Consider the following 23934-nt stretch of genomic DNA (forward strand, 5'->3'; position numbering starts at 1 on the left):
AGAGGAGAGACCATTTAACACTACATCTTGCTGTATTTATTTTATGATTCTTTGGATAGATATTCTTTGGATATGCTAAAATACGTCTAAACCACAGAGAGTGCGTTGGGTGATGTGGCATTTCTGAGCTCAGTCAAATAATAAGATGTGTTTTATTCAAATCAGAATAACATTAAGCCCTGAATACTAAACAGAGCAGCAAAAAGCCTTCAGCGCACAAAATAAACAAGTAAAAAACCCAAATGAAACTGTCTAATAAATACAATGTGGAGCAACAGGCTGCATGTACTAGAGGAATTAAGCCAATTTAAACCGTATGGGCAGTACTCCACTTTCAGATGTGCTCGGCGTCCAACGGTTTCAATGGCAGTTGGATGCATGCATCAAAGGGTGAAGCCTGGCTCAGAGCACCCGCGTGGATTTGATAGCATAGGTTTATGACCTTGTAATCCTAGAGCATCTAAAACAGTAAGAACTCCATCCAGCTTAAAATAGCTGCTGTAGTTGCTGTTGGTACAAGCCTGTGGGCTCCCCAGCTCGGGGGGCCAAATTTGGTGCTGGCACGATAGGAGGAAGTCTGTTGACAGCTGATAGCAGTGGAGTTGCGCTTGATTACATCATAACAAATTTGGCATGTGGAGCTGAATCAGAAGTCAGAGCTGAAGCGTCCGTTCCTTATCCAGAGTTAAAACTGGGACTTTCACATTGCCAATCCACAGAGATTTATCTGGCCCATGTGTAACCCTGTGGCTTTTAAGGGTCTTGCTTTAGAAGTGCATTCAACCCCCGGTTCCACTCAGCATGGTGACTGTAAAAAACAGAAGGACTGGATTTTCCTCTTACATCCAAAAGGATAAAGTCCCTAATCATGCCAACGTAAGCACAACGAGAACTAGCCCTGTGGCAGCTGATGCGCGGGGCTGTATCTGGGCCACAGCAGAGGGTGAGAACAGAAAGGTGCTCTTAACTCTGCTTGCTGGTGTTGTCTAGTGGCCAAGCATGCCTCATGTTAAGCATCAGAGGATGCTGCCACAGGTCACAGTGCACTGGTCTGGCTCCTGGCGACTGGTGTGGTACAGCTGAACTGCAGCTGTGTCCCCCCTCATACCTTCCTGGGTCTTTACACACTGAGACTCGGAGTGGAGGTGTTACTGATGTGCCACGTCATTCCTCAAAGTATTTTAAGAACTTAGATGATTTTATTTTAATTTCAGCTGCTGCAAAAATTGTCCCAAAGCTGTGTGATTTGTTTTTACTAAAATCCTAAATTGCCAGAGTGATTTTCATGAAAATTAATTAAAACAAATTAATGAAAAGCAGCTGGAAAATGGATTCCTCTGCTGAAACTGTGGTATGCAAACTCTTAACCTCAATCACATTTTTGTGGTTCTTCTATAAACACCTAAAGATATAATAGTGGTTTGTCATGGAACTTTTTTGATGGAAATTCTTAGAAAGTGAGGCTATACTACATAATACATTTTCTTTCTCTTTTTCTTACAACTTGATACAATGCATGTTCTTACCTGCTCCTTTTAGCAGTGGTATTAATCTGTAGTTAAATCTTTTGAGTATTGGGGAAAAAAATGAAAACGATGCTGTCAGGCTCAGGGTTTCTCCATCGTGTTTTCAGCTTGTAGGGGATGGGAGGGCAGGAGGAATCTTTATTATGGGACTAATACCAACCTTGGGCATTGGTTGCGCACTGCAGAATGCAGTGGCTGAGGAGGAGCTGTCCTCTCTGGCAAACTGGATCCATCTGGGATCTTTGGGTCATCTGGAGGTGTGTTGGGTAGGTTCTGCGAATGGCTCGGGCAGGTGTGAGAAATGTATGCGATTTGGGTGAGCTGCCTGGGGGAAACAAGACCACCACTTGTGTGTATCTGTGTACAGCAAAGCAGGACTTAGCTCCAGCTGTACAATAAATACAACACTTGCAATGTATTCTAGAACAGATCAATGTATTAGTTTCTCCTGTATATTTATTATTATTTTATTTGTATTTTTGTTTCTTTTCTGTGCAAAGATATGGTGGATTTTTGTTTGCTTTATTTTCAGAAACTCTGATAATATGATGGTCAGGTTATTAAAAGTAGAATGTAATAGCGGTGCGCATTGGAGGACAAATATGGGGACATTCAGTGGGCCTTGTAAAGAATGCCTTGCAAAACATTCAGCTTGGAAAGGTCTACCCAGTCTTGCTGGAGAAGTGTCATGAGCTCTGCCAGTGGGTCGCTCCCTGGAGAGAGGAGCCAAAGGCTTTTCCCACTGTCTTTCTCTAGGAAAATAAGCAGACTGCTTCTTCTGGTGTGTCTTGCCCAAGCAGAGCATCCAGCCCTTCAGGATAGGAGAGCTCTGTGGAGCAAGTTTGCTTGAACAGTTTTCATTTACTATGCTCCCTCTTGGGACTGATGTGAAAAAAACATTTTCTGCCCAGGAACCTTTGTGCAGAAGTTCTCCATGAACTAAACATTTCAGAACAGAAAGACCTCTGCATGGAAATTTTCTATCCGCTAATGTTTTTATGCCCATAACCATTTTGAACTGAAATGGGGGAAAAAATAAAAATCAAAGAGGTTAATAAAACCAACAGTGATTTTCTCTAAGGAGTGCTAGCCGTTCAGAAAATTGCCATTAAGTGTAAACAGTTCCTGAGATTGTATATGCTAGTCCAAATTCATCCTTGCTATAACTCCTCAGAACTCAGTGGAGTTACATGAGGGATTAATTTGGTCCATTGCTCTCAGCCATCAGTTTTAGAGGATATACAACAATCGAGGGAACTATTATTGTCAACATTATTTTATGACTCTTTAGAGCTGTTCAGTATTTGTATTTTACAGATACACAAGCAGGGTGAGTGTATGGAGCAAAGTTAGTGTTTCAGTATTTAAGGGAGTGGATTTTTCAGTTATTTTTGTACAATTAAAAGTAACAAGCATTCTAACAGCAGTTATTGCTATGAACCTTACATAGATGCCTGAATACAGCTACACAGATTCTTGAAACATGCACAGGCATTTCATCTGGCAGAGCACAAAACATCTCACAAGGCATAGAAAATACCTGGAAAGTTTTAAGTACTGTTATCACACCAACTGACTAATTATCACAGTGTTCATGTGAAACTTAGCTGTTTATTTCAGCCAGGAAGTTAAGGCAGAGAGGTAAAATTGTTTTTCAAAAGCTAACTCAGAGACAGTCACAGGGCCAGGGACAAAACACAAGATCTCTACTGTCACTCTGTACTTTTCTGTTTTCTCTGAACCTAAATTGTTTCTATAATTTTCAAAATAAACTGAGGAAAGCTTCAGGTAATAAATCTGAAACGTTAGATGGTGGATCTGTATCTGCACATAAACCATATGTTTTAGTTCATGTCAGAAGGTGTATACAGCTACCTGAATCTTTAGGACACATGTAGGATGGTTGAATTAAATTATTTAAGTTTAAACTCCGACTGGAACAGGTAGTGCTAACAACCAGTTCTGCTAAAGGTCTGTACACTGGAAAACGAGCAGTCAAAACGGCATTACTTGTTGTTCGTAAGATGGTCAGGCTCTTGCCTGGTTCGGTAAGTCAGGTGTGTACCGATTTATTGATGATAGAGCAAGAGACAAACTTGGCTGATCATCAGAGGGGGTACCCTCCCTGGGCAGTGCTGTGTGTTCTCCCACAGTGGTTGGATTATTGTATCGGCTCGTTTGTGTTTATTCTCTTCTGTTACAGAGGCATTTTGGGGCAGTGAAGGAAGTTGTCTTTGCAATCTGTTAAAGTTTGGGTCACCCAGAGGAATGAATGAAGTTGCTCTGAGCTGCACCTGGTACAGCACTAGCGGCAGGACTGCTTTTACACTTCTCGGGATATCTTTGTTCCTATGCTCTCAGAGCGTGTATGACAAGAACGTTGATTTTTGCAGCGTTAGGGGACTCTGGCTGAGTAAGAACTTGTCCATATTTCCTGACAGCTGTGGGCATCTCCAAACTATGGGATTTTGGACTACTTCCCCATTCCTGTGTCCAAGTTCTTCCTCAACCTGGTCTGAACTCTACACCAAGGCAGTACCTTTGAGGGTTCATTGTCTTACACCTGCGTCCTGCTGCTGTAGTTTCTGCTAAAGAAAGGCCAAGAACAGAGGCCAGAAGCGCCCCACAGTCTGCTCCAGCTGGTCTCTGACTTGAATGATGGAGGTAGCCATGTGCTGCAACTGCACCTCCAGTTCTAAACAGTTTATCCATCTGACAGCTCCTGCGTGAATGTACAGCCAGGCCCAGCTCTTCCCAATTAGCTAAACTTGAAGCATGTCCAGAGCAAGGATGACATAGCTGAGAGCAATAATAGTTTCCCTCCACTAAAATGATTCATTAGTGTTAAAATGTCAGGACCATTAAAATGCAAGTGAGCTTTTTAAAGTTTGAGGACAAATGGGCCTTACCCTGCAAAAGATTTGAGGAAGTTGCATTGATTCCAGTATCATCGTCCATGAAAAATCTACTCATACAAATAAAGGTTTGTTAGCTAGGCCTCCCTTTTTTGTGAGCTGTATTTTATTGCTGTAATTCCACCTAGTGGCTTATCTAATAGAGTCATGTTCTTGTAAAGAAATTAAGACAATTAATGCTACTTTTAGCAAGAGTGAAATAGTAAGTAAAATTGAATTGAAATTTGACCAAGCTCTTTTTTTTTATTTCCTAGTATCTGAATTACAGGAAGAAGGAATAAATGCCATTAACTTACCTCTCAGTCCAATTCCATTTGAACTAGACCCTGAGGACACTATGCTAGGTAATTCACAACAATTTTACATCTCAACATAAAAGCTTGATGTAAAATAAAATGTCATGTCTGTAATAGTTTCTAATATCTTTTTTTAAACCTTCCAGAGGAAAATGAAGTTCGAACAATGGTTGATCCAAATTCAAGAAATGACCCAAAATTACAAGAACTAATGAAGGTAATAAAAAGCATGTAAACACTTTCAGGAAAGCGAAACTATTTTTTAATGCTTTCCCTGCTTCTTTCATTTGAACATCTCAAAGCACTGTTGAGATATTAATTAAATGAAACTACATTGTGTGTACATCTCAGCGAAATGGGCAGGTCATTTGTTGCAGTATCTCTTTCTAGGTATGGCACAGAGAGTCTTAAGAATCTGGATTAAAATCTTGAGTCCAGATTCTTACTCCCATCCCACTCCCAATCACACTGACTTCCCTCATAGTCTTTGTGATTCTTGGGGTTGGAACTGTAACAGGAAGCTTCATTAGAATCAACCTCAACACCTTTTGCTTCACAATAAAATGTTAAAATACTACCGAAAGCAAAGGACGGATTACACTCCAGAAGGCACTGCATCAATCAGGTATTTGTCTAGACCTTACGGTGCACTGACACAGCCACCTTAGAAGAGTCCTTCCTGTTTTCTTCTGATGGTATTTCAGACTGATTATATTTTGAGCCATTGCAAATTTGGTATTCTTTCTGCTAACTATTTTCATCATTGTACAAAATGACATGTGTTTTAAATTGCAAATGAATAGTGTATAATACTGCCAAATTTGTGTTTCCCATATAGGTATTAATTGACTGGATTAATGATGTGTTGGTAGGAGAGAGGATTATTGTGAAAGACTTGGCTGAAGACCTGTATGATGGACAAGTATTGCAGAAATTATTTGGTAAGAAAAAATGTATGTGCATGCTGTTGGGGCACTTTGTCAGTAAGTGGATCACTGGTTCCTACTTAGGAGCCTTAGTATCATCTTACATATGCCGCTAAGTGATATAAAAATAGCAGTGTATTATGAGACCCTTGAGCAATAGGCTGTACACACAATCCTTATAGCTACAGTGCAATGTGTAGTGTTCTGTAGTTGATGAGAACAGCATAAAGCCTACCTGGGGTGCTAGAGAGGGAGGGTTCTTGTCTTGGCAACAGTATTCACTCCGTTTAAATTTATTATCTGCATATGTGCTGTACAAACTTAACCGTGTTACAAGTGGAAAGTAAGTTTGAAGGCAAGGGTATTTTCAGTACAACGGTGGATGTTTTTAATCTCTGCTGGTTCCATACTATAGTTTCTTCACATCGCAGAGTTCCTCTGGAAAGTTGGAATTTCTTTCTGATTTGATGTCTGGCTTTTAATGTTACTGAGGTAATGGTACCCAGTGGATTGCAAACTGAGCTTCAGCTGAGAAACAGATAGAGAAAAGAAACTGCTAATGCAGAGCTGGCATGTGCTTTTTTAACTGTTGGCTTGGAAGCCATTTACTTAGTTATTACAGCTCATAAAGTCTCCAGTAAATTTCTTTTCAGTATCTTAAATGAATCTTGAAACATCATGTGAGCACTTCTAATAAGACTACACAGGTTATTCCTCTCTATGAATGGTTAAGCTATTGACTATATGGTGATGGACTGGATATGCTCCAGACTGAGCAATTTGATTCTCATGGGCAGACCTCCAGTGACTTTACCCAAACCCCAGAAATGCGTATCAGATACAGCCTGACTCTAAATATGCATATACTGATCCAGCACTTATTGATTTCAGTGGAATCTTTTCCATTACTCTTAATTCCCTGTGGATCACGTTTATGCTAACTGAAGACTTTGGTCTTGTTGTGAGACTATGCACAGACTGATTTTCTGTGGAGGCACAAGAAACTCATGGAGATAGCAGTCTCTCCATGGCAGGATTCGTAGGCTGGTAGCTCAGGCTCACTCTCTTTGGGAAGAGCCTTGGTTGGCTTCGATGAGAACAAGTCAGCTGTTACCAAATAAGATATCGCTTAAGAAGATACCTCTTAAGAAGATTTTCTTTCATAGAAGTAAATGGATAGGCAACCAAGCATTTTGTTTCTGGTTATCAGGGAGCTTTCACTGTTAAATTTTCTTTGCTGATTATTTAATGGTAAGCATTAAGCCATGTTTGTGTATATACCTAGCAATCTGTACTAATTAACAAACCAATTCATAGATTATTTTAAAATCTGTTGCAAGTGTTGAGTGCAGAAATGGGCTATGGTTTCATAGAAAGAAATTACCCAAGGTTTTTTAGTTGTTTTCATACCTCTAGAAATACTTGTTCTCATTTCTTGGGTGCATCCTCCATCTCTGTGAGTGTGGTGTTACTTCACTTTTATCACAAACGGGCCAAGTAACATTTTTTGTATGTCCTGAGTCTGAGAGAGAAGCCAGGAGGCTGAGGCTGATGAAACAAGTCTCCTTAAAGTTGATACCTTGTTTCCTAGGTTTGATGATCTGCTGTACAAGCCACTTATGTACTGAATGCCCTTTATGCAGTAGCAATAGAAGTAATGGGCCTTACCTCCGAGTCTGATGTTCCCTGAAGGGAGTTGCAGCAAGTATTTGTTAGCCAGTAGTGTGGTTTTCATTAATACTTGGCTTCCCCTTGGCAATAGGTAAATAAAAAGAAAATGTGAGCTGTATCTTCAGGAGCTCAGAAGTGTGGAGGAAAGTGGCTCTGGAAGGAAAACCAGATAATTTTAAAACTAGGAATTCTAATATCTCTTGAATGTACACTTGGGTGCATGGAATGTCTTTATGTTCTTTGTGGAGCTGACAATGTTTTTTCTTCTGTTTTTTCTTCTATTACCTCTTCAGAGAAACTTGAAAGTGAAAAGCTGAATGTTGCTGAAGTTACTCAGTCTGAAATTGCTCAGAAACAGAAGCTACAGACAGTGCTTGAAAAGATCAATGAAACCCTTAAACTCCCTCCAAGAAGCATTAAATGGAATGTTGACTGTAAGTTGTGTGTTTTCTGTGCTGTTCTCATTTGTTGACAGGCGACAGTTTGTAGCTGCTATCTGGAATTCTGAAATACCCAATGATAAGGGAAGGCTGAAACCTGGTTTTATGGCAGGAGCTGGTCTCCAGGGCACTTCCAGATCCCTTTACTGGTGCTCATCCTCCAATTTAAATAAACTGTCTTTTCAGAGTCTGTCGAAGTATGGTGTTTCTGCTCTTATACTGGTATGCATATGGACTGAAGTTTTCTGTTACTAAATTGGTTTGTTGCAATGGGCAAGTACTTGCATAAACGGGCAGAAGGAAGGTTAGGCCCTAGGTTGTGTAAAATTTGCAACATAGAGATGAATAATGTTTCTGTTTAAGGATAAATCTGAACCACTGATTTGGATTACAAAACTGTCATCTAGACTAGGACTGTACCCTTCCTGTTCTACTGTATTAAAAATGAATATAGTAATATCTAATAGAAATGCCCTCAGTGGCCCAACAAAAGTCATTTTAGTACATAAGTGTTGCAGAAAGCAGGTTATCATCAGTTGTAGAAAATTAGGCCTCTTTTAATCTGTTTTAAATTTGGTAACCCGAATCATTTCACACGGGTGAATGCCTTGACCAGTATCTAGCAGTTTCCCTGTCTCCTATACCTGCCTTGAGCTGAGCTGTTTTGTTTCCCATTCCATCCAACAAATTAGTGAGAGGGAGAGAAATAGCTCGAGGGAGGAAGGGTGAACATGAGGCATCTCTGACTTTCCCCTTCGTGTGGTCCCGCTGAGTTTTCTGTCCCCATCTCTCTTCAACCTCCCCTCAGGTTTTTTCCATTCTCTGTAATGCAGCTGGAGGCAGGGTGTTTAGAGTGGCCTGATAATTTAACTTCTAGTTTTAATTTAATGTTTTACATGTGTTTTAGAGCTAAAGTAAAGATAGACAGCAGCAGCTGGAGCCAGCTGTAGCACACACTGGTGCTAGGCAAACAGACGTCTTTTTAGTATTCTGCTAAAGCACCTCATCCATGACCACTGGCACCCCAGCAAAATTTGTCAGCAGTGCTGCATTTTATATGAGCGGGTATCTCCACGGCATAGTTGAGACTTGCATTGGAAGATAATGAAGAAGGATTTTTTTAATGCATTGGATCCTGCTTTACCAGGGAAGTAAAGTAGTCGTTATTGGGTAGTTCAAGTACAAAAAACTAAGTGCACTGTAATGTAGCTATCAAATATCATTTAGGAATAGTGCTCTGGGGAAGACTATAAATGCAAAAACAAAACAGAAGAAGAAAGGCAATAATAAGAACTAGAAATTATTCACTTTCATGCCAATGGTTTGATACTTGATTAAGGATTTCCTACAGTATGGCTTTTGATATCTTGTAAGTTGTGTTAGTGTTAACTACCCATATGAAACCTGCTGTGAAAAAGCTTCAATAACAAGAACTATAACAACTTCATGAGGAATGTTTGAGTCATTGAGTTTAGTAAGTTATTGCTTAAGGCTTCTGCCAAAATAGGCTCGTTTATCATCCTGCAGACATTGTGACACTTAAAAATGAATAAGTGCATATTATGAGTACAAAAATATCTTTCTGATAGTCTATAAATCCTTATTGAAATAAAGGGAATAAAGGAAAGGCAAGGAGAATGCAGAGACAGCACTTAAACTGCCGAACATGAAATCTGGCTTTTGGATTAGCTTTGGGTTTCCATCTACACAAGCCTGTGGCATCCAGACATGTTGCAAAAAGTAATGCTTTGGTGCTGACACATACTACTGACGGGGCTGCGTTCACATGACCAGTTGAGCAGGGGGAGACCAGTAAGGGTGAGGTGTCTTAAAAGTGCCCTCTGGCTCCAGGTGGCAAGAGGAGAAGAGTCCCATAATCCCTGCATCCTAAAAAGTAAAAATATGTGCCCTAGTTACTTTGCAGTTTGTAACTTGTGCTTTTAATATCTATTTCAGCTGTTCATGCTAAAAGTCTTGTGGCAATACTTCATCTTCTGGTTGCATTATCACAGTATTTTCGAGCACCCATCAGACTCCCAGATCATGTGTCCATTCAGGTGGTTGTTGTGCAGGTAAGAGAGGTGTTAAATAGCTCTTGGTAGTGTTGTGAAATTGCTGGAGGGGGTTCTTGAAAAATACATCTAGAGTTTCTGTTTGGGTGGGCATGTGTGTGTCTCTTTGGCTGACAAGAAACACACATGCGTCTTCCCTGCTGACAATGCTTCAACCAGAAAAATGCAGAAGTGCTTTCCCAGATTGAGCTGTGGCTCAGAATATCTTATTTTGATTGTGAAGTGGCCAGACTCTGACATTAAAAATATATGAAGCATTATTACTGTTGGAATGTGTTTATCACCCAATATGATCTCTAGAATTATTTTTTTTCCCATTTTTGACGGTCTTCTCACTTGTGTAGAGATTCAAATCATTCTTGGCACTGAATGATGAATTGTCACTGTTTATTACATTCAGATTCATGTTAGGTGACAAAATTCTTTTTCAGCCTTGTGCGTGCTAATTTAGTCTGATTACAACGTTGGCTTTATCATAAGCATTCAAAAAAACCCCCTGTCAACTAAATCTTTTGTGTCAGTCAGTCTTGCTAGAGCCTCAGCCATCCAAACTCTTCATGTTATTCTGCTCATCATTTTTCTTGCAGTTGGACTTGTGCTTGCTCTATCTTATTTGGCCTTTTCCCGATGGATATGCTTTTCTTTCTTTCCAATTAACTTTGCCTTTATTTTTAGCATTGTAGCTGTCTTTATTTATACATTTTAACTGATGTTACCATGAAGTATCTGGTGCAAAGAGCTATTGCTCGAGTTTTATGTGGCTGAAAATCTTTGGGACAGATCTGAGAAAGTAACCACTCCTTTTTCCACTGTTCATATCAAAAAAGTTTCATAATTTAGGGAGGAATCTGAAGGAGAGTCTCCGGTAAGATATATCACTGACACTTGATAATGATTCATTGACTCTCAGATTCTGCTTCATAGTTTTCTCTACAGATCATGAAAGAGAACCCCAGCAAATCTGCACTTGCATGTCTAAGGTGTCAGAGGAATACAATTTTCAAGCACTTTTCTTTGGCTATTATAAATATATTAATTACACTGTTTTATCTCAAAGTTCTACCAAACACAGCTTAAGAAATCAGGAGTGCAGCAGTCAGGGCAGCTTTGGGATGAGAAACTAAACTGGAAAAAGAGCATAGTCCTAAAATAAAGAACCAGATCCTGCATTCTGCTGTCACTCCTTACGTCCAGACAAAATTCCCATTGAAATCAATGGATGCAATTGTCCCCTTGTTTAATAGGCTAATGTAGTACAATAGCAAATCCACTGAAGTCAGTACAGATAAACCAATTTAAAAACAATAAGTAGTGGGAGAATCTGGCTCACTGCTTTGCCTCTTAGCTACACCACTGTAGCTCAGGCGCCAGTGAATTGCAGAGAAAGCAGTTGCTCCAGAATAAAATCCAAGTTATGTTGCAGAAGATTTAGTCCTGCAGACCCCATCCGTGGTGAAAGCAAATCAGTGTAACTCCAGAGTTATGCTGATTCCTGTTAGCAGAGGGTGGGGGCCAGTATCCTTACTGTAATTGTGTTCGAGACATTTTTCATTTTAATTTTATGGTGGGGGGCTGGGTTTTTTTATTTTTTAAATCTGACGTTTGTGTCCTGTGGGATCGGTTCTGTATAATTTATCATTTGCTCTTTGAACTCAGTGAAAGTTTTAATCAACAATCAGCAGATCCTAAAGCCTAATTTAGTGTTTAAACTTGCACGCCTCATGTTCTAAACCATCATACATTCTGTAAAATAAGGTCATGCCTAGGGAAACTTAACAGACTATGTAGTAGCTGGTTTAAAATTCTGCTCTATACAGTTTGATAAAGGGAATAGTAGAGAAGAGAAAAATAAAGGAACTAAGAACTTCTATGAACTCTTTAAGGAAGACTCGGAATTCATTTCATGATTTTGTTAGGTTTAGAAACACATAAAATGGGAGGGTGGCTGTGTTAGCTGGGTGTAGTTTATTGAAATAGAAACAAAGATGTTTCTGAAACAAAATATGTGCCCATGCCCAACAGGTAATCAGCACAGTTATTAAGAAAGGTTGTTTCCCTTGGCTGTTTTGTACAAAAGCTGTTAGCAATGAGAGTAATATGAAATCTGGGTTACAAGCTGATTTGGGAAAAAATGTGATAGTTGGATCTTTTGTAGCTATTTTGTTACATTATTTTCTTTTCCTTCCATACTGATAGCATGAATAAGTTTGAAGAAAGCCCAGGCTTTGTTTGATAATTTCTACTGGAACAAGAGAGAGCTTTTGTGGAGAGCTGGATCTTGCCATCATTTTGCCTCTTTTTATTTATTTATGCCATTCACAAATAGTTAAATGACAGATTGTTTGTGTGCAAGAGATGTAATTTAGTATAAGAATGCATTGGCAGAGCAGCCAGAATGGCTTTAGCATGTTCTGGATACTGGGACAGCAATTCTTGGGTACATAACTATTGTAGGGTATTAATGAGATTAGAAGAACGCGTACATCGCAAGCTTAATCTGAGATCATTGGTCCCACTGCCTGGGAAGGTCTGAAATGTTTCTGCCCAGCATTGCCTCCAGGTTCCCAAGAAGTCTTTTTTTTGAACCTGTGATAAATGTATTTGTTCTTTTAAGCTCCAGAATAGTGGTACATTTCATTTTGGCAGGGCAATTATAAAGCGTGATCCTCCAGGTGAAATGGATAGCAACAATACATAGGCAAAACCCTTTCAAGTAATGGGAGGGTTTTCACAGTGGGACTTTGTGTGGGAAATTAGGCAGTTGGCCCTCAGTTACGTAAAACTGCTGACATACAGCTGACATGGAGAGAGGTGAAGACACCCTTTCCATTTCTAGACATATTCCCAAATTTCAGATGTATTTTTTTTGTTCTAGTCACTATGTTGGTAGTCGCCAATTTAAAAGGATAAATATGATTAGGAAGATCTTGCATGGCCCTTACTGGAGTCTTTCAGCTGCGAGGGAAGAAAGCGTCAAGCCTGTCCAAATAAAGTCTTCTGTGGTTGCTAGAATGTGCATCCAGCTTTTCTTTGCAATGGGGAATCTTAATTCATGCCTCATTTCTCAGTGACTTTCAGATAATAGATATTCATTGTTATCATTTGTTATTTCAGTTATAGCCACTGTTGTCCTTAAGGAACATTACTGGACAATGTTTCAGTCCTCAGTAGCACTTCTTTTGTTTTTTTAAGAATATTATGTCGTTCTCTGTCTAGTATAAAACAAGCTTTACAACAGGTGACATCAGTGTTAGGGTCAATTTGGGGTTTTTAAAGTGCAAAAGATGTGTGGGAAGCAGCCTTCACAGAGAAAGTGCTTAGAGTAGTGTTTCTAGGGTCCGTTCTGATTGTTGCCATTGGGACTTTTTCACCAGTCTTTTTACAAATCAAAAGTATTGGAAAATCTATCATGACGTGTGCTGGTCAAATAAGCATCCAGCAGATGCGTGTCATGTTTGGGCAGTGTGGAAATTCCAGTAATATTAGTGATCAGATGCCAGGCACAAAACTAGGGCTTGATGGCCTGCCTTTTTTTCATCAACAGTAGGATTAAGGTTGCAGAGGGAAGGCAGAGTACCAGAAGCTTTTTCTTTTCCCAGATCACTCGGTTGGCCATCGAGAAGTACAGTTGCTGTTGCTGTGATGCTCAACTCCTCCAGGAGACAAGAGTGATAGGGCTTTTGCTCCAGAAGGCAATCATTGGCTTGTCAGAGTCATCATCAGGAGAAAGTAAATGTTTCCTTTCACCCTGCAGCAAAGGGAAAAATAAACAAAAGTCTCAGAGTGGAATTCTAACTTGAGCTAGCATGAATTAGATTGTAACTTCAAGTGCAAATACTTACTGCTTTCTGCACAAGCTGGAAATGAAGATAGCCCTAAATGATGTAGTTTTTCTTCAGACTTTCAAGGTATGTGTCAGAAGATGTCTTGGCAGCCATTCTGTGCCCCCTCTTTCAGCATGTAACACACTGGACTCCACTCTTTTTAATGCATTTTTAAATCCTCCGTGAATGCATTTTTAACCATGTGCAAGGTATTTAGTAAAATATATTGAAAAATGTAACGGGGAATTCCTGAAACTATCACCTGGCTAAAAGTACAGTTGAGATTATTCCAAGTGCCAGGCTGGAGTGACCCAGGGGGTACCATGTATGACTTTCTTGCAGAAAGTAAGTTTGATCCTCATATATTTTAGTAATGCAGTATAGAAGTAATAGACTGAAGCCTAGCCAAATCCTCAGCACTTCACGCACCAAGGGCTGCCTCAAGTGCTATCATCTCCAAGGCAGGGAAAAGCAGCAGCCTCAGTTCACATGCCAGGAAGGACTTTTCCAAAAGATTATTCTCCTTTTCTCTTTTCCACATAAGAGACAAGTCTAGGACTAGCATAAATTTATTTTTCTCATTTCCTTGTATGACAGGGAGTAAAGAATCATGAATAATAGTCTAATGTCTAGACTGTACATGCAGTCGTCAGCGTTTGCCTGACTTTTCTTTCTGTATTGCAAAATTTTACTAATTCCAGTGAATAGAATTAACAGAGAGAACACAAAAAGAGGCAAAACATATGTGTGGTATTTACACTGCCACCAGATGACTGATCAGCATACTGGAAACAATGTCAAATTTTTAAACTCCTTCGTTTTCCAACTGACTGAAATAGCAACCATTTGAGTTGGCTTCTGCCATTTTGTGTACAGCTTCTAGACACAGGCCACTCAGCACCATGTACGAAGGGCTTCTCGCGTCTGAAGGACATTGGAATCAATGCGTGGATTAACACCGAGGTGACTAGGGTCTGGAACAGACCATTTTCGTTTTCCATCACAAGCAAATAGAGCTCTTTGTGTGCAGAGAAATCAGAAAAGGAAAACACCAAGGCAAAAAAGAAAGTGCATGAACAGGGCAGAAAGGACGGATAGCCTGGGAGCAACGTTTTTTCAGAAGAGAAACATGGGCACCATCTGCCAAGCTGTTCATTGAAATACGGTTAATTCAACTCACCTAGACATACCTCTACTAAAATACTTACATATGTGTTAGGGTGTTTCAAATATGTTGCTGAATTGGGGCTTTTAAAAGAAAAGTGAATTAAGAACAATGGAGAAAGGAAAAGAAATACTTCCTTCTACAGGTGGAGTTTCAAGTTTCTTATTAATGTAGAAAAGAGTTTTCTGAAATACTTGCAAGGTGAAATAATATATTACTGTAAGTTTGTTTAAAATAAGTTCTTATTTTGCAGGTTTCTCATCTAATTATGTTTGTGGATCACAAATAATTTTTTACCGTACCTTAAGCATTAAACATTACTTTTTTTTTTCTCTCTCTTTTTTTTTTTTTTTTTTTTTTTCTCCCCAGAAACGAGAAGGAATCCTCCAGTCTCGACAAATCCAAGAGGAAATAACTGGTAACACTGAGTATGTCAACACCACTTTTGCCAGCAGTTCAGTAATTGAACACAGATGCGTCTCAGAAATTCAAACATTTGCTGATATTTAGATTTTGGTATTGGGGTTCCAGGGAAGACGATGCATCAGCCAGTCACTGTATTTTAGCCTTTTCAGGAGCTGCAAACATGCATCAAAAAAATACAAAAGGGTGAGGAAATAGAGAGCTGAGGATCTAAAAGAAGGAGGCCAGGACAAAAGAGAGTGAAAATACACATAATCTTTATTTTATCTACTATTAATTTATTTCTGTATTTATTATATTTCTTATTTATTTTATTCAAAAGTCCTTCAAGCAAAAACGCTTCATTCTTTAATGTTGGTATTTATTTGATGGAGAACTAGATTCTTTCAAACAGGAGTGTGATAGACTGGTTTTAGGTGTTTGGACTTTGTGAACGTAAAATGATGGTAGTGAGTCCTGTACATGTCATCTCACCGAACAGTTCATGACCGAAAGTTATTCCAAACCAACAGAGAGCAATAGTAGAATATCTTCGTTTCAAATAGAATGGAGAGAAGCCAGACCATTGACAACTTATTAATCTTTATTGATTTGCTTATGTGTAATAGTTATATGAAGTATCAACTGGAGCAAAATGCTGCAGTCCTCGAGAACCCAATCCAAGCATTGTTTTGGCTGGAATTGTATTGTAGTTGATGTGGAAAGTGCATCTTTAAAGCAAAGGGGAAAAAATTTTCACAAAATCAACACGAGGAAGCCTTCTTTACTTGGGCAAGGTGCGTTGATTTGGTTCAATAGTAGGAAATCTGAGATCTGGCCTCCCGTGAGACTTTAGTCAAGCAAGGAGATATTATACTGATGGACTCCAGAATAATCCAGCTTCTCAGTAGGAGTAACTTGATGAAGGTTTTCTTAATTCCATGGATATTCTCCAGTATTCACCAAGCTGAAGATTTGGCTGTATATGCTGTTTTCTTTTGCAGCACAGCATCTGCAAGTGAATGATATGTAACTATGGTTTGTTCTTTTTTTTTTTTTTTTCATAGGGCATTATCTGGAAGGCATGGTAAGTTCATTTGATTATTATCTTTTTCTTGAAGTAGCCAAAGTATATATATTAGTTCTGCAATGGGTGGTCACTTTGATCAAACTGTAAGGAAGTAGAGGATTTCCAGTTGCCCTGGCAGATATATAAGTATATGCACCACAGGCTGTTGTGGCAGTTACCAAAAGGAAAAAAGCATTAAAATCAGTTTGACTGTCTTTAAAACACATTTCATTGCTTTTCAGCAGGTGTTAATTTACAGGTGCTTTGTGGTTTAACCTCCAGAACATTACTGTAATAGTATTAATGGTCATAAGTTCCCAGCATAATATGAAATGATGTCTTATCATAAACCAGCTAGTGAACTTGTTGGCATTCTTGCATATGTAACCTGCTTACACTTTAATGGCTTTGAGTCATTATTCAGCAGGCCTAAACACCATGCAAGTTCCTGTGCCTGGTATGTCTTACTGCTAGTGTTGAGACTGGCCAAATGCCTGGCCAACAGCAAACACTCATCTGAGGAGCTTAGGTGGAGTCCCACCAAGAATTTAGCATTTGCTTCTTGTAGTATTTCAGTGGTTGCCTTACAGCTGATTTAAAAGGCCTCATGTGTGATGACTTCTCCCAGTCATATCCCTGCGCAGTCGTACTTTGTATAAAGTCTGCCTTCTACAAATGCATTTGGGTCTACTCTAGCTTCTTTTTTTTTTTTTTTTTGGAGGAATATGAATGCAGCTTTTTGTGGAGTCATTAACTATCATTCAGGAGATTGTCAAAATGGAAATTCCTCTAGAAAAGGCTCTGGTACCTTTTTATATTTTTCTTTCTGTTTTCTTCAGAAGGTGGCTCCAGTAGCCCTCCAGCCATGCTACCCTAGGTTGTCCGTCCTGTTGATAATGTCCAAAATTGCATATCAGAATGGCCCAAAAACATCTATACAAAGAATCATATTGCAGCTGTGTAATCATAAGCTTGCTTGAGGAGGTTAATAATATAGCGCACCACAAAGCAGTCAGTGGCCCATGGGGAAAATCTTCCTCTGCAGGTGTAGTGACTCTAGACGCAAACTCGTGGTCTTCTACACAAAATGATTTCGTTACTTAGCTCCTTGTATCTGGCTGTTTAAGCTTTTATGCATAAATGTACCATTCTTTATTTATGAAAAACAGGATTATTAGGTAATCCAAATCCTACTTGAAAACGATGCTTTTTATAAACCATAGAGAATAAGTTACTAGCAGCTTATAGCAAGAGAGCAGTATGCAAAATACATGGTATTTGGAATATAAAGAGACTATGTTGAAACCTTTTGCTGACTGTGATGTCTCAAATGGGTATGTGCCTTTATAAGTGTTTATTTTGCATTTGGACAACTGCTGCTCAGTGTATTAACATCTCTGAATATTTTTCAGAAAGAGATGCATTTGACACTTTATTTGACCATGCTCCAGACAAGCTCAATGTAGTGAAAAAGGTTGGAACATTTTTATTTTTGAAATACATAATGTGTTCGTGTGCATGCTTGTGTGAATCTGTTTGTACATATGTCGTGTGTATGTACATAATCTATAATTGGCATAGTTTACACACATTAAATACAATTAAGCCTTATGCTTAAATATACAAATTCATCATTATAATGTTACTTTTTACAATATTTAGCAGCATGAACTTAACTTTGGAACACAGAACAACACGTAGTTATCAACATTTCTATCAAAAAGAATGGAATCAAAAAGAATTTCCATCCCACAAAGCGTATGTTGAGTAGAACCCAACTGGTAGATTGAATGTACTGATTGATGCCAAAGAAGTATCCAGTTTACAGCTGGCAGGGGTCTGACCTAGAGTGTTTTGGCTGCTGTCAGACATGAGTGGAGTCCAATTACCCACTTCCTTACAATAAGTCTGCTACAAGGGTTTTTTTAAGTATTACTATGTTTTAACAGTGTATTTTTATTTATATACATTGTGTTCATTTTATTTCTGTTCTTCATTCTTGGGGACAAAAAAAAAAGATACTGTTTTTGTTCATGCTACATTTCACTTTTAAAACCTAAAATTTGTGTTGCAGTCTCTTCACTCCTGCAGATTCTTTTCTGGGTAGAGTTCATACTGCATGAGTTGAACTGCTGCCCGACTGAATAGGCCTTCATTACATTGTTTTCCTATTTCAGACTCTCATCACCTTTGTGAACAAGCATCTGAATAAATTGAATTTGGAGGTGACTGAACTGGAGACCCAGGTAGCATTTTATAGCCTTTCTTAAAGAGGAGGGATAGTTGTGCTGTGTTATGCGCAGTGCCCCCAACTTTATGCAGAAATTTAATTGAATTATTATTATTCATAGAGCTCTAAATTGTTATTTCGATGGGAAACTCTTCAATTCTAAATATGTTTTATGAAGACGATCCTCACCAATTCAGCAAAGAAATCATGAGGGCAGCTAAATTTCTCTAAAACAGTTTTGTGCTTCCATTAGAATAAAAATTAATTAACAGATGCTACCTCTCGGGCACTGCCAAGTGCTGTAAGCAGAACCTGTGCTTGTTTTGATCAGGAAAGAACTCTGCCCTCTTGGTTTGTTCCAGTGTCAAGCTGAACAGTTGTTTCCTGCCTACCTTTACACAAGCAGGCAATTCCATGAGATTACAATGACTCCATTCAGTGAGATACGTTCTTAAAAGTAAAGCTACTCAAGTGTATAGGCAGCTGTACAGTTGGGCTGCAGGCTTGATTGCACCACAGAAATAATGTGATACATGGTCTTCTTTCTTGTTCTCAGCTGCTAAATTGGCTGAAAAGAAGCTAAAAGAAAAGCTTAATCCTGCTGTATTAATACCTCCCCATGTGAACAATTGCAGCAGTTATCCTAAGAAAATTACAAGGCCAGGCAGGAAGGATGGTATCTGCACTATCAAAAAAACCCAGGTGTCTTAGGACAGGTTTTGTTTTATGTCTTGATACATATTATTAACAGTCTCTGGTTTATTTAAATAGCTATCAATCTGGTAAAGATTTTTCAATGGTAAAATTAAGGTTTAGATGGAAGTAATGTGTGAGGGCTTTCAGAAGGGCGTTCCCTATGCCTGCTTACTGCATTGTTTACTTCTGGAGAAAACTTATTATTCAAATGTACCTAGAAACCCCTTAAGCGTTTATCTGAAACAGTATTCCCTAAGATGAGAGGCTGTATTTCTATCAGTTGAACGAAATTACTGACCTTGGGAAGGTGATGGGCTGCTTCAGGTAACTCAGTTTGATTGCAAGGATATCTCAGAGCACTGATAGACCTGATGCCACAGGGGTCAGAGTGATGGGCCTTTAACAAAATCTTATGGATGTTGCTATTTTTTTTAGATAGGATGAACATATATCATAGCAATTAGATGTCTTCCCCCAGTAATTACATACACTTAAAATTGGATTGACACAGACTTGCAGAACGTGGACAAAGATGATTCTTTTTTCCTTCTTTTCCTCCAATATACTGAATTTTGGGGCAGTCATGGGATTGCACCTCCATTCTGTGTTTCTCTGCTCAGGGAATGCATGCCATTTGAGAGCTTGAAAGGTGGCTGTTCTGATTCCCCACAACTAGTAACAGAAAGCAAAGGCATTAGATCAAAGCCACTGACCACCTGTCTTTCCAGGGATTTTACTCTGCGTGTGTATTTTGGCATTAGGTCAGTTTTGGAGAAGACATAACAGAAAGTACTAACTAAATAAAAGGAATCAAAGAGGGGAGATGAGATCTTTTAGTTGCAATTTAAAATATTTGTGTTAGTAGTTTGATGACAATTTTGCATTAGACAATATATATCTTGTTCATTAAGCAAAGCAATGAGTTATTCTTCAGAAAATGTACTGAGGAATGTCTTTTTTACAGTTTGCAGATGGTGTGTACTTAGTTCTGCTCATGGGTCTCCTAGAAGGCTATTTTGTTCCTCTGCACAGCTTTTTCTTGACTCCTGATAGTTTTGAACAAAAGGTAATTAGATTTCATTTTTCTGTGACAGACAAATAAACATATAAACATATTTAGTAGTACAAGGATGTCATAAACTTTCCTGCTTAAATTTGATGTAAATAGCTGAAATCAAGAGAGGACTGTGCTGGTAACAATTTCCAAGCATTTTCAAGGTCTTAGTATCATGTTTACCCGGAATAAAAGGGAATATATATTAATAATGGGGTGGTTAGCAAGTATTAACTGATTTTGGCAGCCATTGTGTGATGCTGTCATTGAATCAGACTTACTGTTCATTAAGTGTGTAAGGAATTATTCACAGGAATTGATGACAGAACTGATATTTTTGTGTCCAAAATCCAAGAATTCAACATCTGAAAGGTTTCATGTTTTTGGAAGCATGAAGACATATATGTACAATGTATCACTTTAAGACGAACTGTTGCCTTACTGCCTGTTGCTATCCAGGCAATTCATCTGTCTATTCAAGCCGAGCACTTAATGGGCCATCATGTTCCAATTTTTGAACTTGTGGGAGGTGGGCTATTCTTACTCCGAAGTAATTTTTCTGTGGGTGATATTAGGTCACATGTTATTTTGCAGTACTTTTATATTTCTGAAACCACCATCACCACCCAGAAAAAACACACCAATGGATTGTCTGCATTCCATGGACCAGATCTTCCATTGATATATGGACCCCTGACTAGTTTTTCCTTCTGAGCATCTGAGTCTGCAGCTTTAAATACATCTTGATTTGACCATTTATACTATACTGTATGTAGTTCACAGTAATGACTACCATTATTATATTACTAGGTCCTCAATGTATCCTTTGCGTTTGAGCTAATGCAGGATGGTGGATTGGAAAAGCCAAAGCCAAGACCAGAAGGTATCTATTATACTTTTTTTGTATCGCCTTAAAAATTTGCATTGGATCCACATCTTATCTCATAGGATTGTGGTATAGCTAAATGAAGGTTAAAATGTTAATCTAAGAGTGAAAGGCAAGATACGTTTTTGAAGTGCTCAGGTAACTGTATTTTAAGTGGTTGATAGTCATGCTTTTTTCAAATGTTAGAAGGATTCCTTTCTTGAATGGCCAGGGTAAGAGCTGTGTGACCAAACATGCGGTAATACTGAGGTATTCACTGAAAGAAAAAGAATACAATTGTGAATGGTGTCACTGGCAGATGTGAATTGCTCCAATTGTTCCATTTCCCCCCATCCTATATCTGCATACTAAACATCAAGTATTGCAGTGTGATTTGCAAGATTTTCACAAAAGAGGTAGATGTTGTGGAAGAAAATTTTTAGATGTTCACATAACTGCCTTTGAATGCAGGGCCTAATCATGCCGTATTTAAATTAGTTTTAGAGCTAGAAACTGAAAGTAAAATGTGTCTTCAGGGAAGATGAAGGTTTTGCTGCTGACTTTAGTAGGACCAGGATTCCACTCCTCTTTGCTTGTATAAATACAGGGTTTAAATCCAGCTTTTTAGGCAGGATATAGAGCCCTTGATATCACCATGTTACAGAGTACTCTTCTTGTTCGTCCCGTGAGAAGTTACCACTTACTGTACAGGAGCTGGACGTATACTCTTCCAAACAGGGGTGGTAGCTGGGCTTCTGCTGGTTACTTACTATAGTAATCAATATATATGTGTTTTCAAGACCCATTGCAGATTTACATTCTGTGGTGTAAACAGTCTTCTCCTGTTGTAGTATGGGATTGTCATCCCCTGAGGAGTTGATACAAGCTGATGCTTAGAGTTTTACTTCCAATAGTGAGGGCTTTCTGGAGATTCAGGCACACATCACTGAATCAAGTTCTGCTCCGTTCTGCTTATTTTCCGTCCCTCCCAACTTCCAGATCATAATAGCAGCAGACATATGCACACACACAAAAAAAGGTCTCAGGATTGAGCCTATGCTGCCTATGCATTTAACCTGGACCTACCCAGCCTATTTTTTCACTTATTTTAATTGCTTGAACTCTTATCCACAATCATGCTTGACTAAACCAGTTGTGACTATATCACACGCTTTTATGTTTGAAATAGTCAAAGAGAGAAGGGGGAAATTGTGAAATCTAGGGATCCAAGTAAAACAGAGAGTATCTGTGATCCCTTACTCCCCATGGAGGTTTAAAATTCTTATGACATTTAATTTTTCAGGTATTTATTGCTCTAGGGGACAGCTAATTTTTCCAGTATAAATCAAGCCATAAGGATATTTCAGCATATATAAGACATTTCTTGTGCAATTATTGAAATGCTTAATATGAAACTTCCTGCCCAATGTGAATGGAAAAACACATCTGTTTTATGTGTTGTTACATTGGGCACAATGCCCGTACTTAAAATTTCCAGTGAGCAAAAGAGTATTGAAAAGGATCTTATCCTAAATGTGTATACTAAATACTCTTTAAATTCCTACGCTGTTTCTTTGAGGTTCTTGAGGAAAAAATATGCTGAAAAGGGCTTTAGAATATGAAAAACATATTTAGTGGAAAAAAGAATGTGGTTAAATAAATGAGTATGAAAACCAGTGATTTTTATGGGGTCAACAGTTTATTTGGGTTATTTGCAATATAATTGAAAAGGTATTAAAAAGCTTTCCCTGACCTTTTACTTTAAAAATGGCCGGAACATTAATCTACTGAGTCTATAACGAATTCATTTGCAGTTTAAGCTTTTTCAGGTTACTGCTTAAATTGTGTGCATCAAAGCCAAATTCAAGTTTCTCTTTGAAAATTGCAACCAGTAAAACATTATGCATATTGGTCAAACACATGTAGCAATGGAAATACTTCATGTTTCTCTGGGAGCATGCTGCTTTTTAGTTTGGACCTTTCTGTGGAATTCTGTTGTTGTGGTGGAGTCTTCTGGTAACTTTGCAAAGGCCTGTCCAAGTTGTCTCTGTATTCATTTGAAGTTCTGTATTAGGAAGGGAAGGTGTTACGCAGCTTGCTGCTGGCCTGAAAGAGGAAACGTCCCGAGTTATATGTAAACAGTATTGCAGAGTGTGACATGATGTTGTGGGAGCAATGTGCCATTCCTGTAGGTTTTGGCATTTTTTCTTTGTTTTATACCAAGCATTTTTGATCTGATTTATTAAGAGCCACAAAACCATGTGGCTGTGGTTTCACGACCGTGCATAGGCTCAGCGTAAAACCTGGGTTTAAGTGTTTTCACCCTTTGTCTGTGGATGTCAGTTTGCCATGCAGCTATTATCTTTAGCCCTTCAAAGTCTGCATACTTTGGGACACCATGTGTAGTTTTGATTGAATTAATTCAAAAGAGTATAACCCCTTTGCAATCAATGAGAAACATCAGTGTAGATAATTATAATGGAAAAACTATCTGATGATTACATACACAATTTACTAGGCTTCCTTGGACATTTTGAAGGTAATAGGAGTATGTATGTACACCATCTGCTCTACACCTTCATGGCCAGTTCAAATACCAAAGTCAGGAGATTGAGTTCCTATACAGTCAACAGAAAGAGACAGGACAATTCTAATCCTGTTCTATTCTTTGAGGGCAATTTTGAGTCCTTATTTGAGATTGAATATTCCTTGAAGCACTAGCGTAGACTGCTGCAGTAGTACTTGTCAGTTTGTTTTATAGATTTCTTGTGAAATAATATTGA

At 38.7% G+C, this 23934-nt stretch overlaps 1 protein-coding gene across 5 annotated transcripts in view; it reads left to right on the forward strand.

The window, feature by feature from the left end:
• Window positions 1-23934, forward strand: part of PARVA (parvin alpha) — a 68846-nt gene that overhangs the window by 39181 nt on the left and 5731 nt on the right. For all 5 annotated transcript variants that reach the window (XM_040608715.1, XM_040608714.1, XM_040608719.1 and 2 more), the window contains 11 exons: window positions 4696-4785; window positions 4884-4954; window positions 5576-5678; window positions 7628-7768; window positions 9731-9846; window positions 15205-15263; window positions 16305-16324; window positions 17719-17780; window positions 18484-18552; window positions 20197-20298; window positions 21097-21169. In XM_040608715.1, the coding sequence (XP_040464649.1) occupies window positions 4696-4785; window positions 4884-4954; window positions 5576-5678; window positions 7628-7768; window positions 9731-9846; window positions 15205-15263; window positions 16305-16324; window positions 17719-17780; window positions 18484-18552; window positions 20197-20298; window positions 21097-21169 (906 nt within the window). The remainder of the gene's footprint in view (window positions 1-4695; window positions 4786-4883; window positions 4955-5575; window positions 5679-7627; window positions 7769-9730; window positions 9847-15204; window positions 15264-16304; window positions 16325-17718; window positions 17781-18483; window positions 18553-20196; window positions 20299-21096; window positions 21170-23934) is intronic.

Source organism: Falco naumanni, chromosome 10 (genome assembly GCF_017639655.2).
Source record: "Falco naumanni isolate bFalNau1 chromosome 10, bFalNau1.pat, whole genome shotgun sequence".
In the NCBI taxonomy this organism is placed as follows: Eukaryota; Metazoa; Chordata; class Aves; order Falconiformes; family Falconidae; genus Falco; species Falco naumanni.